At 41.6% G+C, this 11852-nt stretch overlaps 1 protein-coding gene across 1 annotated transcript; it reads right to left on the reverse strand.

Annotated features, from left to right (window-relative positions):
• Window positions 1–6777: 6777 nt before the first annotated feature.
• On the reverse strand, window positions 6778–10656 carry XCR1 (X-C motif chemokine receptor 1). The gene is made up of 2 exons (XM_090142432.1): window positions 9422–10656; window positions 6778–8857 (listed from the first exon to the last, which is right to left on the reverse strand). Exons 1-2 carry the CDS (start codon window positions 9433–9435, stop codon window positions 7750–7752), a joined length of 1122 nt encoding a protein of 373 aa, XP_089998558.1. The 5' UTR covers window positions 9436–10656; the 3' UTR covers window positions 6778–7749.
• Window positions 10657–11852: the final 1196 nt, after the last annotated feature.

Genomic DNA, 11852 nt, shown 5'->3' on the forward strand with positions numbered 1-11852 from the left:
TGCTCTTTCTGAGAGTTCTCCTAATTTCTTAGAGATGGGGAGAAAGCTGGTGTGAAACTGGAACATAAGATTCCTTGCTAATGTGGGTTACTGGCAGTGTGCTCCCACACCTCCCGGCACAAGCTTGTCCTTCCACAAAGAAGCTACTTCCACTCTTTTTCTATCACACATACTGCTCTCTGAAAAGACATTTTTTTCACAGTGTCTGAAGTTGACTACATTTTTGTATTTAAAGTGTACTGGAAAACTGTTCATCTGCTTTTTTTCATTACCATTGCCTTGTTAAATAAACAATTTCAAATAAAACTTGTGACCAAGCAGTTTGTTATCAATTCTTGCTTCAATGCTTGTGACTATGTTAATGTCGTAAACTTCAGCTTTGGCAGCCATAAGATCAAAGCATCCTATTCTCAAGACTCCAAGGAAATGCACGTGGTATGTAGTCACTGACACATCTCCATCACCCACATTTTTCTCATGTTCAACATAAGGATGTTGAAGTGACCTTAAAGTTTTGGTGAGTAGTCTTCACCTAAAGTATGATTTTGAATATCTGGGAAGCATTTTAATATCCTCAAAAGTGCAGGCACAGGGCTATGCATGTTTTGGGCACATGACTCATAAAATGGCTTACACTGTTCTGACCAACCTTTAGGCTGACTTCTATTGGCATGCTTCACTGCATCATGCAGTACACAACCAGAAGCATCTGCTGAAAACAAATGGTTGTTTTCCATTGATCTGTAGACAGCTGGATGTCTTCCAAAAGTAACCTCAGATGCAAATAATGATAAATCAGATGCCAGATAATTTCATTGCAGTGGAGGTTCTACACATTTTCAAAAAATATTTTTGTGGTTTAATTTCTCACATATAATCAAGCACAGTGGATTGTTCCTGCTTTTTAATGATGTAGTGGCAAGCTACTTTCAGAAGTATTTAATTACTGACATTTGTTATTGAATCTGCCTGTATAGATAAAAGTGTCTACAGAGAAAAACACTTCCAGTTAAGTCCATAGCTGACCAACTCTTCCTTAGAATTTTCTGTGTCTTCTAATTTCTTAGCAACAAAGGAGTTTCAAGATTTTTGTTTTTGGAAGCTTCCCTTGGGGAAGGAAGAAAAAAAAAAAAAAAGCAAAAAAGCCTTTTCTGTTGCATTTATGACTTTCCTTGTTTTTATTTTGGGAAAATCTGTTATTAACTTCTTCATAAACTATGACAATTTGGATAGAAAGCATTACCAATGTTACTAGCCCAAGAAAGGTAATGCCAGTCACTACAGCAAACAGAAAGCCTTTGTTGGGAAAAATCTTTTGACTAGTTGATGGAACATAACACGATTGCACATATATTCCATAAATGTATGTATTTCAATAGCTAAGGATCATGAAAAGATCATGTTGTATCCTTGAGATTCTGTTCAAGTGACTGAACTGTAGGCCAAGATATAAAGGCTAAAATCAACCTTCAACGTTGGAAACTGAGCTTAGATCTAATGCTAGCTGCAGTCCTTTCACACACAGAGTGATTCTTAAAATAAATTTTGAATAAGATTTTTTGGTTTTATATTTTTGCATTTTGGTGGCACTAGAAGTCATTTCTGTACAAAGACTGCAAATAAATGTAGAAACCTTTGGTTTTAATGAGGATACGTAAATTTGCACCAAGGTGCTCTTTATGTGGGAAGAGCTTCCCCTGTAGAGGCAAGCCAATTCACACTGCCTAGCTCATCAGAAAGTACAATTATACACTGTCATCAGCCAGGTCATAATGACAACAGTTTGGTGCCTCATTGAATAGAGAATATCTTTATTAAACTGAGCTCCATAAGTAATAACCAGGGTTGGTTTTGCTTCCATTGGTCACCTGAGGTATCTAATGAGGGTAATGCTCCCTGGTCACCCTCAGCAGATTAAGATACTATTGTAGCTGGACTGAACAACAAGCTGCTGTTCATCATCAGAGACTTTTTGTGACTGCGGGGAGAAAGCTTTAGAGTACTTTTTTGCATTTGTTTGCATTCTGCTTTGCATCCTGTTTGGTCAAAGAGAAAATGATTGTTGATAGATATAAAAATAGAGACAGGCAAAACAAAACAAGCAGAGCTCTAGAAGACCCCTAGAAGCAGATCTGGCATATTGGATGAGTTGGCCGAGGGACTGGGAAAAATGTTTTTCTTATATCAGTTCAGCTTCTGAGACTGATTGCCATCTGGAATTAGGAGCAACCACTGCTCAAAACAAGCTGTATTTCACAAAAACTGAGTTGATGCTGCTTCAACTGAATCAGCAATAGTACAGGAGAGCCAGGACACAGACTTGGGCTGTGCATTTTAAATGAACCAGAGTTTTGTGCACATATATATGGATGTGTGGCATGTGGATAAAGAGCATACTTGGGTTTTGGAGATTAAGAGCTGGTTAAGATGTCTGGAAGGCTATAGCCATCAAGAAGAAACAGAACTTATAGTCAGGAAGAAGCACTGTTTGGAGGAATAAAACAAACTCAGAAGTATGTTGTGTTTGGTATCTCAAAAGTTCCTGAATATGGAGTTAAGTGTTCCACTCTCAGCACTTTTCTCTATCATTTTCAGTTCTCTGCTTCACTCCAGGCAGGGTCTCCAGTCGTACTTACACTGCTTTTGTGATTCAAAGTTGAAGATAATGTACATTCTTTGGACATTTACAGCATCTAAAGCTTCAATCTAAAAATGCCCATGATCTGTCAGAAGGGGCTGGGTTCCTTTCAGACTTCTCCCTTGCATGCAGTTTTGCAGTTAAGCATACTGCTCCCATATGCATCAGGGAGGGATTTCTTGTTTCTGTGTCCATGAATAAATCTTTCCAAGTGCTGAAAATTGCCATTTCCTTACCTAAATACAAAAGCAAAATGAGATATTTAAGCTGCAGCATGTTTTTTTTTAACCGGTATAATCTCCACTAGGAAATCAATCAATGTTTTGGACAAAAAACCCAATTTTTCAGTTCAAAGTTTTGTGTTCAGTTCTCTCGAGGCTGAATTCTAGTCTAAAACAAACTTGCAGTAACTTTTATTTCATTTAACGTTTCTCCAGCAACAAATTAAACAATAGTAGAGTAGCTTATATTTAAGACAACCTCTGGACGTCTGTAATCCAATTTCTTTCTCAGAACAAGTGTAATCAGAAGAGGTTGCTCAAGGCTGTGTACAGTAAACTTGAACACCTCCAAGAGCAGTGATCCCACCACCTCTCTAAGTCCCTTTTTCAGTATTTGACTACTCTTGTAGTAAAAAAATAAATGTTTATCCCTAACCAGAATATACCATGTACCGGTTTATATTTGTTGCTTCTGAATCCCATTGCTATGTACCTCCAAGAAGAATTTGGCTCCATCTTCTCAGTTTCCTCCAGCCAGGAAGCTGCAGACATTGCTGTTCCCTGAACCTGCTCTTCCCAAGGCCAGATGAACCCAGCTCCTTCAGCCTTTCTGCGTCCATCATATGCTGCAGCCTCTGGCTCGGTGGCCTCCAACTCCGGATGTGTCCTCACAGATGCCAAAAAGAGGGGAACAATCACTTCCCTGGTTCTGCTGGCTATACTCTTCCTAATACAGCCCAGGATGTGTCTGGCCTTCTTTCTTCAAGCATATTTGTTGGATTATGTTTGAAGACCTCCACATCCTTTTCTGCAGAGCTGTTTTCCAGGCAACTGCCTGCCCCAGCCTATGTTGTTATCCTATCTCAGATGCAAGCTTTTTCAAATAAAGTAAGAAATGAGTAATCAACTTGCTTGCAAAACCCAAATAATTTTCTGTATGGCCAGCTTTACCAGGTTCTATAGTCTTTCATCACTAACACTCTTATATGAAGGTGAAATGCAGAAAAATATTTCTGGTGGTAGTCCCCTCCCATGGGGACTCATGCTGTGAGATGACTTCAGTGTTCATTGTATCCTAATGTGGATCAGATTCTTTACGTAAATAAATGGCTTGTGGTTAACTGGCATTTGGTATGCATAGGAGTGGGTGAGTTCATTTCAAGAAAACTCTGTACTGGTAAGTAAAGTACTGGTGGTTGTGTTTCTCATTTATGATGATGGATAACTGCTCCTCATAGGTCATCTGTACTGGTACTTCTTACAGTTTGTTCTCATTTTGACTTGACAGCAAACTTGCACTGTTTTCCATTCTAATTTTTGCACTTGCTTTAGTTTTGCATCCTGAAGCACATAGAGGTATTTGATCAGTACAGCAAATACCAGTCAAGCTTCGAACTGGTTAACACAGAGCCCTCCTGTTTCAACAGCAGATGAGTGAGAACATTTCAATTGCTGAGTAACCATAAGGAGAAGATAAAATAGAATTTTATTTATGATTTTAATAACACTGTTGGTGTTTTCCAAATACTTAGTCATAGGAGGAGAAGGCATCTTTGTTCCTGATCAAAATGCTCCTTGCAATTAGCAGTGTACGCCATGCTTTGTCTGGCACATTGCACTCATTTATGAGTGTAGTGTCTGACTCTTGCTCTGATTATGTTCAGAAGAAAAATTATAATTGATTTTACTAGGAGTGGGGATGTCTTTTTAAAGGTGTGGATATCTTCTAATTTTAAGAATATGCATTCACTATAGAAAGGATTAACTTTGTTACTTGCCTTACTACTTAGCATGCTGGCAGATACAGGCTTCCACAGCCACACAAAAGCTTGGGAAATTTATAGTAGTGATGCTTAGTTTTGCGTGGACCTGCTGAGAAGAGACAGGTAAGCTGAGAAACAGAGTCCAGCTGAGAGCTTGCAGGAGGAGCTGGTTGTTCTCCCATTCCATGGGGTTAAGCTTTATATGAACTTAATCAGAGCAGGAAGAGCATGTCCACTGAAATGTCGTTTCCAATTAAGATTAGTGGTGCCATCCTGCATAAAGGCCCTCCTGGAACTGTGCAAGTCATAGTACCAATGCCAGATGTAAGAGTGCAACCACCCAACCCGATCCCATTCCCTTCCCTAAAATAAACTGTAGTTTCTAAAAGCAATTAATTTCACCTTTTTCACTTCATAAAGTTCTTTCTCTCAGTTCTTCATTTGCTCAAGCCAAATAATAGTTGATTTATTCAGTGAAATTAAAGATTCAAAGTCCTCTGAGCATTACAGTTTACCCAGAGTAGTCTGTATTTTCCACGTTCCTGGAAGTGCCGGAAAGAAAGAGATTTTTCAGGTAAGTCTGTAATGAGAATCCTGAGCTGCCCATCCCTAGACATGCACTAAGACTATCCTGTGTTTCAGTAATATGCATATAAACAAAGACAGAAGCTACGCCAAAGCATTTTCTCTTTACAACAGATATAGCTCCAAGTGCTTGCATGTCTTGATGTACCACCCATAGCAAAGGGGAATTGCTTTGAACTATTTAAATAAACTGGATTTGTAGACTTCTGTGGGACTGAGCAGGATGCATATGATGTTGCTGAGGCTGCTGCCCAGTATCTTTGCAATGCGCTGTCTGTTACCTAAGAAGGGTTGTGGTGATTGGTGGGGGGTGTCACTGATGGTTTGAAAAAGGCAACTGGCTTGCCCAATACAGGATAGTTAGTCTTACCCCTGTGCCCCAGTATAGGAATTAACTCTTTGGGAAGCCATAACCACACAGATGTGGACAAAAATGTTTGAAAACAGCCAGCACGGACTTACCAAGAAAAAATGATGCCTGAGTCACCTGAATGTCTTCTACAGTGAGATAATTGAGTCCAGAGTTGAGAGGAACAAATTGCATGTCATTTACCTTGACTTCTGTAAAGCTTTCGATAAAGTACCCCACACTATCCTTTTTGCTAGACAGGGGAGATACAGACTGAATGGGTAGACTAAAAAGTAGATGAAAAACTGACTGGACTATCAGGCTGAAAAGGTAGAAGTCAATGGTTTTAAATCTTCATGCTTGGCTGGTCATGAGTGGCAGGCCTCAGGGAGGTGTTCAGTGGGAAAGGTTGTACCTTTAGCATGTTCATGGATGACATAAAATAAAAGGGAGCACCCCTTTGAGTTGCAGGGCTGCCATACATGGAGACCTCAAAACACTGGAGGAGCAGAAGCTCTGGAAGTTCACTATTGGCAAATGCAAAGTCCTTTCGGATGCCCTAACTCCCTGCAACAGCCTGGACAGTGAGCCTCCTTATTACAGATCAGCTTTGCTGGAAAAGATCTGGTATTTCAAATGGACAACTAGTTGAACAAAGCACAGTTAAATGCCCTTGCAGTGGTGAAATCTTACAATGTACAGCCCCGTAGGTTGAGGGAAACCATTACTCCCCTCTACCTGATGCTCATGTAGTCACAAGTGCCGTATCAAATCCAGTCTGCGGCCTTCAATACGAGAGAGATATTTACTGAAGTGAGTACAGTGGAAGGTGACCAAGACAGCTAGGGTGCTGAAGAACATGATGGATAAGAAGACTAGATGTCTGGGGTTTGTTTAGGCCCAGGAAAATAGCAAGGCTCAGAGGAGAACTGATTGCTATCTTTGTTTCTGCAATGGAAAGACAGAGAACAACAATCTAGCTCTATTCAGAAGAGTGCATTTAAAGGACAAGAGAAAGATGCATCAGGTTACAGCAACGGAAATTTTGTTCATGTAGAAGGAAAAAAAAATGCACCATGAGAACTGTTAAGCACTGGAATAGGAACCCCGAAGAGTATTATGCAGTCTTCATTCTTGGAGATTTTCAAAGTTTCACCAGACAAGGCCCTGAGCAGCCTCACCAAACAGCAAAGGTAGAACTGCTGTGAGCAGGGTGGGGGACTGGCAGAAGTCTCTTCCAAAATAAATGAATTTATGAAAATACACAATTACTTTTGCAACTGAAAATACTTTAGCTCTTATAGGTAGTTCTCAAAGGCAGAAAACAAAAGTAACAATGTAATATTCCTTTGAATTTCTGAACATTTATTAGTACCGCTTTATTATACCAGTAGGAGAAATCTCTACATGAGTTACTTTTGGTTATGATTGACAACAGTATGATTGGATAATATTTCACATCACCTTTACATGTTCAGATATATGGTAACATATGCTTAAGCTACAAGCAGACTTACATAACTTGTTAAAAAGTGAGCAGGGCAGGACTGTTTAAATATTTTGTGCTTCTGTTACAATTCTTGACTTTTTTTTTCATAAGCATTTATAAGATGCTCACATACCTCAGAGATATAGGTATCTATAGTATACAGACAGGCGTGAAGCAGGTCAAAAAAAAAAGCTTTTTTGCACTCTGTTGGCTTTGTATATATTTGCCTATCAATAGGTCAAAGAACATTTGCATGCAAAGAAAATCAGTGAGTTCAGCACTAACAAATACTGTGAAGCATTAAAAGCTACAGAAATGCTTAAGTGTCCATGCTAGAAACAATATGAATATTTAAAATCAGGCAAGAAAGAAATGTGCACCACTATTCACGTTAAGATCTAAAGTTTTAACTCCCAGAGAAAAAAAGCAAGCATTCTTTTTTCTTTTTCTAAAGAAAACCATGAATGAGAAAAAGTATCACTGTGCCAAAAAGCATAAAGGTAAGAGCTACAGACCACTGAGGTCACTTCTTGGTTTCTCCATCCTCCTGCAAATATACTTCTAATCATTTCCCATACACAATATGTTTGCAAAGACAAAATCTGCCACTTTCTCAGGGAAGAGCCTTTAGGAATCAGAGATCATGCATGGCCTTTAAAATCTGAAAGTTCATCTGAGACTAGAGCTAATAGTTTGGTCTCCCTTCAGTAGATGGACCCATCTTCATAGTGGAATTTGCCTTGAGAGCCGATCCGGGGGCTGGAGACTTCATCGCCACAGGGTAAATACTGTCTGCGTAAACGAAACAAATGCCTCTTGAACTTGACTCCAGCAAATACATAGAGCACAGGATTGAGACAGCAGTGGGAGAAAGCAATTTTACGGCTGATGTGAAAGGCGAGGCGGGTGTCTTTTTCATACTGGCATGTAGGTGATGGAAAAGAAATCAGAAAGCTGAGGATGTTGTAAGGTGCCCAGCTCAGGAAGAAAGCCACCACAATAACAAGGATGAGTTTCACAGTTCTGTGCTTCCTGCGAGATCTTGTTCCAAGCAGAATGATCAGTATATTGATGTAACAGAATACGATAATCCCAAAGGAAATCAGGAAGAGTATGTTTCTCTGATAAATGTCCACATTTTTCCATTTCCAGTCATCATAATCACAGGTAACCTCGTTCAAGTTTTCCACCACCGTGGTGTGAATCATCTCAGGAACTACAATTAAAATGCTGCAAGTCCAAATAAACAAGCACACCAGAGAACCACAGTACCGTGTCTGGGATCTCAGAGTAGAAAGAGGGTTCACAACGGACAAGTACCGTAAAATAGTCATGAGAGTTAGAAAGAAAACACCACTGTAGTAGCCAATGGAGAAAATGGCATTCACTGCCTTGCAAAGGAACTCACCAAAAATCCACTCGAAGGTCTGGTCCACTACCCAGAATGGCAGCATGCATGAGAAGACTAAGTCAGAGACACAAAGATTCATGATGAAGATGTTCGTTAAAGATGTACGGTTTTCATATTTGAATAGGATCCATAACACCAGAGTGTTTCCTAGCAGGCTGAGCAAAAATGCCAGAGTATAGAGAACAGTAGTGAAATGGGTTTGAAATCTATGATAGCTTCCCATTTCACAGACATTGCTTTCATTAGGAAAGTTAACAAGTGAGTAATTTTCATCCCAACCAGATGAATACTGTTCTTCATCCATTTGTCTCTGCACACTCCAGCAGCTACCTCCAAGAACCACAGGAATCAAAATGTCTGTGAAAAGTAGTAAGAAAACAAAACTCCCATTCTGGATGCTTCTGTTTTAAGAGAAGAAAAGAAGCAGTGAAACTATCTTATTTGTCCTATTTTTGGGAAAGAACGGAGTCATTTCCTCTTATGACTAGGGCACGAACAGGTAGATCCTAAAAATTTACCCTCAAAACAACATCAATATCTTTAATAATTAAAACAGATGCTACGATACTAATTGTTAAAGTTTTACGATATTAATACTTTTTTTTAAGTAAGTACCACGGGTACCAAGACTTTCAGATTTGCTACTGTTTTTTAGGTTGTCTGAAATGGTACAAACCAGCTGACACCTCCTTCTAGCAGCTTTACCTGCCTGCCAGTCTGACTGCAGGTAGGAATGTAATCTCAGCTCAATGGCAGAAATTGGCCAAGACTATCAAAAGTTACTGGGACTTGGAGGATGAATGAGATTCAGTCAAGTGAACATACAAGGGTAGCATGGCCACAATGGCCTTATTTCTTCATGAATTTGGGCTAGAAATAGATATAGAAATAGTATAGAAAAATTAATAGTGGTGCCAACCAAGGGTTCAAAGTCTAAATTAACATTATATCAGTTGAAGGCTTACCTGCAGCATAGCATTTGAATTTACTGTGTCAAGTTCTAGGCTTGTCAGTTTAAGGAAGATGGGGATCTTCTACGGAGAATCCAGTGGAGGGCTGATGATTGGAGGTATGGAATATCTCTCTTATGAGGAAAGGCTGAGAGACCTGGGGCTGTTCAGCCTGGAGGAGAGAAGTCTGAGACAAGATCTTATCGATACTTGTAAATATCTAAAAAGTAGTAGTCAAGTAGGTGAGGCCAGACTTTTTTCAGTGGTATGCACCAAATAGGACCAGGGGCAATGGGCACAAACTGGAATACAGGGAGTTCCATACAAACACAAGGAAGAACTTAGTTACAGGGAGGTTGACAGAGCACTGGAAGAGGCTGCCAAGAGATGTTGTGGAGTCTCCTTCTCTGGAGATATTCAAGACCTGTCTGGATGCTTTCCTGTGTAACCTACTGTAGGGAATCTGCTTTATCAGAGGGTTGGACTCAATGGCCTCCAGAGGTCCCTTCCAACCCATACAATTCTATAAATCCCAATTTGACTGAAGCTGGTGAGAGACCTGCTGCTAACTTATTTGGAAGTACAGTCACAAGAAAGAAACTTCATGATTCAGGCCAAAGTCGTGTTGGTACCATTTTCACTTTTGGGTTACGGAAAGCGGAATCTGCCTGCTACGCTCAAGAAAAGACTGAAGGGCGGAAAGGTTTTGGCTGCATCAAGAAAGGGGAGCAGGGAGCACCGCTGGCTTCCAGCAGCTGATGCTGTGGTGCTGGTGGGTGGGTGGCTAAGGTCAACCAGAGCCGACGGCACCAGGGACAATCTCTCCTCAGGTACGTGGCCGCCCGGTTCTGGAGGCGACACGAGGAGTGTTTGGTAGCAGAAGGCCCATGGCAGCGAGCCGCTCTGCCACATCTGCCACCACAGGCACCGTCACGGCGGGAACCTGAGCCCGCGGTCCTCCGGCGGTGCCGTGCTGCCATCTAGAGGCACGCAAGACGTCCGATCCCGTCAGCCTACGCTTTACTTGGCATTACAGACAACATTGCTGCGTTGCACTGACTACAGCAGCCACGTCCCATCCGCGGCCCGTCCCAGCCCGCCCTGCGGCCGCCCCCTGCCCGGCGCCATCATGGCGACGGCGTTGCCCTGCCGGGCTGCGCAGCCCGGCTCTGCAACTGCGGCGTGCCATCCGCCCTGCCCGCCCCGACAGCGGGGCACGGGGAGAGCGCAGAGCAGCGCTAACTCAAGTGATGCCAATACCAGCATGGTGGTAGTGCTGTGGTAGAAGTCAGTGGGTAACGGCACTGCTGGCTGGGAGATGATGCACTCTGGGTGCTGTTCATTTCCCTGCGCAATGTCCCCATGGCCGTCCTGCGCTGTGCGCAGCTGGCTCTCAGCCTCGCCCTGTGCTGGATGCAGCCGAGGCAGGAGTACGGCTGCAGGGGGTCACATAGGCAACGTTCTGGGAGAAGCATTCAGCAAAACATTCAGCGTTTCTTTTGCTTTTGGGCAGAAGGTTCTGGTTTTCCAGAAGTTGTTTTTTTGTATTTTTTTTTCAGACGAACTGATCTTTGTTATGGAGCATCACAGGAAAAAAAAACATCAGAAAGAAAAGTGGAAGTGTTATTGTTAGAGGCCCCTAATTCAGTTTTGTTTTTCTCTGAAAATTCAGCTAAACTTCCTCTGTCAGCTGGAGATATGTATTCTTTATTATTATTTTTTTTTTTTCAAGCACAGAGACGTGCAAGACAGCTCCCTCAGAAAGGGTTACTGGCATTTACACTGAAAAAGTGAAAAGGTTAAGCTCATCTACATCAGAAATGATGAATATCCCTGTTAGGAGGATATGAAGGAGGAATGATATCCCCGTTAGGAGTGGGGAATACAGCAGAGATGCTTGCAAAGAAGTCCCCTACCACTATAGAGTAATGATGGGAGCTACCTATGGAGCATTTCGGAGTCACTGTATTCAACCTCCTGCTGGAGCTTCTGAGCTTCATAGCTTGTTCTCCAGGTTTCTCGGGATAAAAAAACTAGCTGGTTTTGTGGGCTTTTTTGCTCTTTACCTACCCAGGAAGCAGAGGTGGAGTAAAAAAATCAATGTGTGTTCTTCTGGTAGCTGCTTCCTTAAACATATTTTTATTTCAATTTGGGACAGAGGAAAAAAACACTTAAATGTGACTTCTCCCCCCCCCCCCCCCCCCCCACCTCTCCTCCCCCATAAAAATCACAGCCTTTTTTCCATGAGAAGTCAGCAGGGCTTCCCTTGGCCAGTTCAGTTCTACACAGCCCCAAGGGGCCTAGTTGAGCACAAAAAAAGCCAAAACAACATTACGTAATCTTTAAAGGAGAATCTGTGCTGGAGTTGGGGTTGTTTTCTGAGGCTGTTGCTCACATCTATGCCCCATGGGTTTCACGAGGCAGGTGACATGCATACTGTAAACTC

This window comes from Phasianus colchicus, chromosome 6 (genome assembly GCF_987193195.1).
Source record: "Phasianus colchicus chromosome 6, bPhaCol1.hap1.1, whole genome shotgun sequence".
Classification (NCBI taxonomy): Eukaryota; Metazoa; Chordata; class Aves; order Galliformes; family Phasianidae; genus Phasianus; species Phasianus colchicus.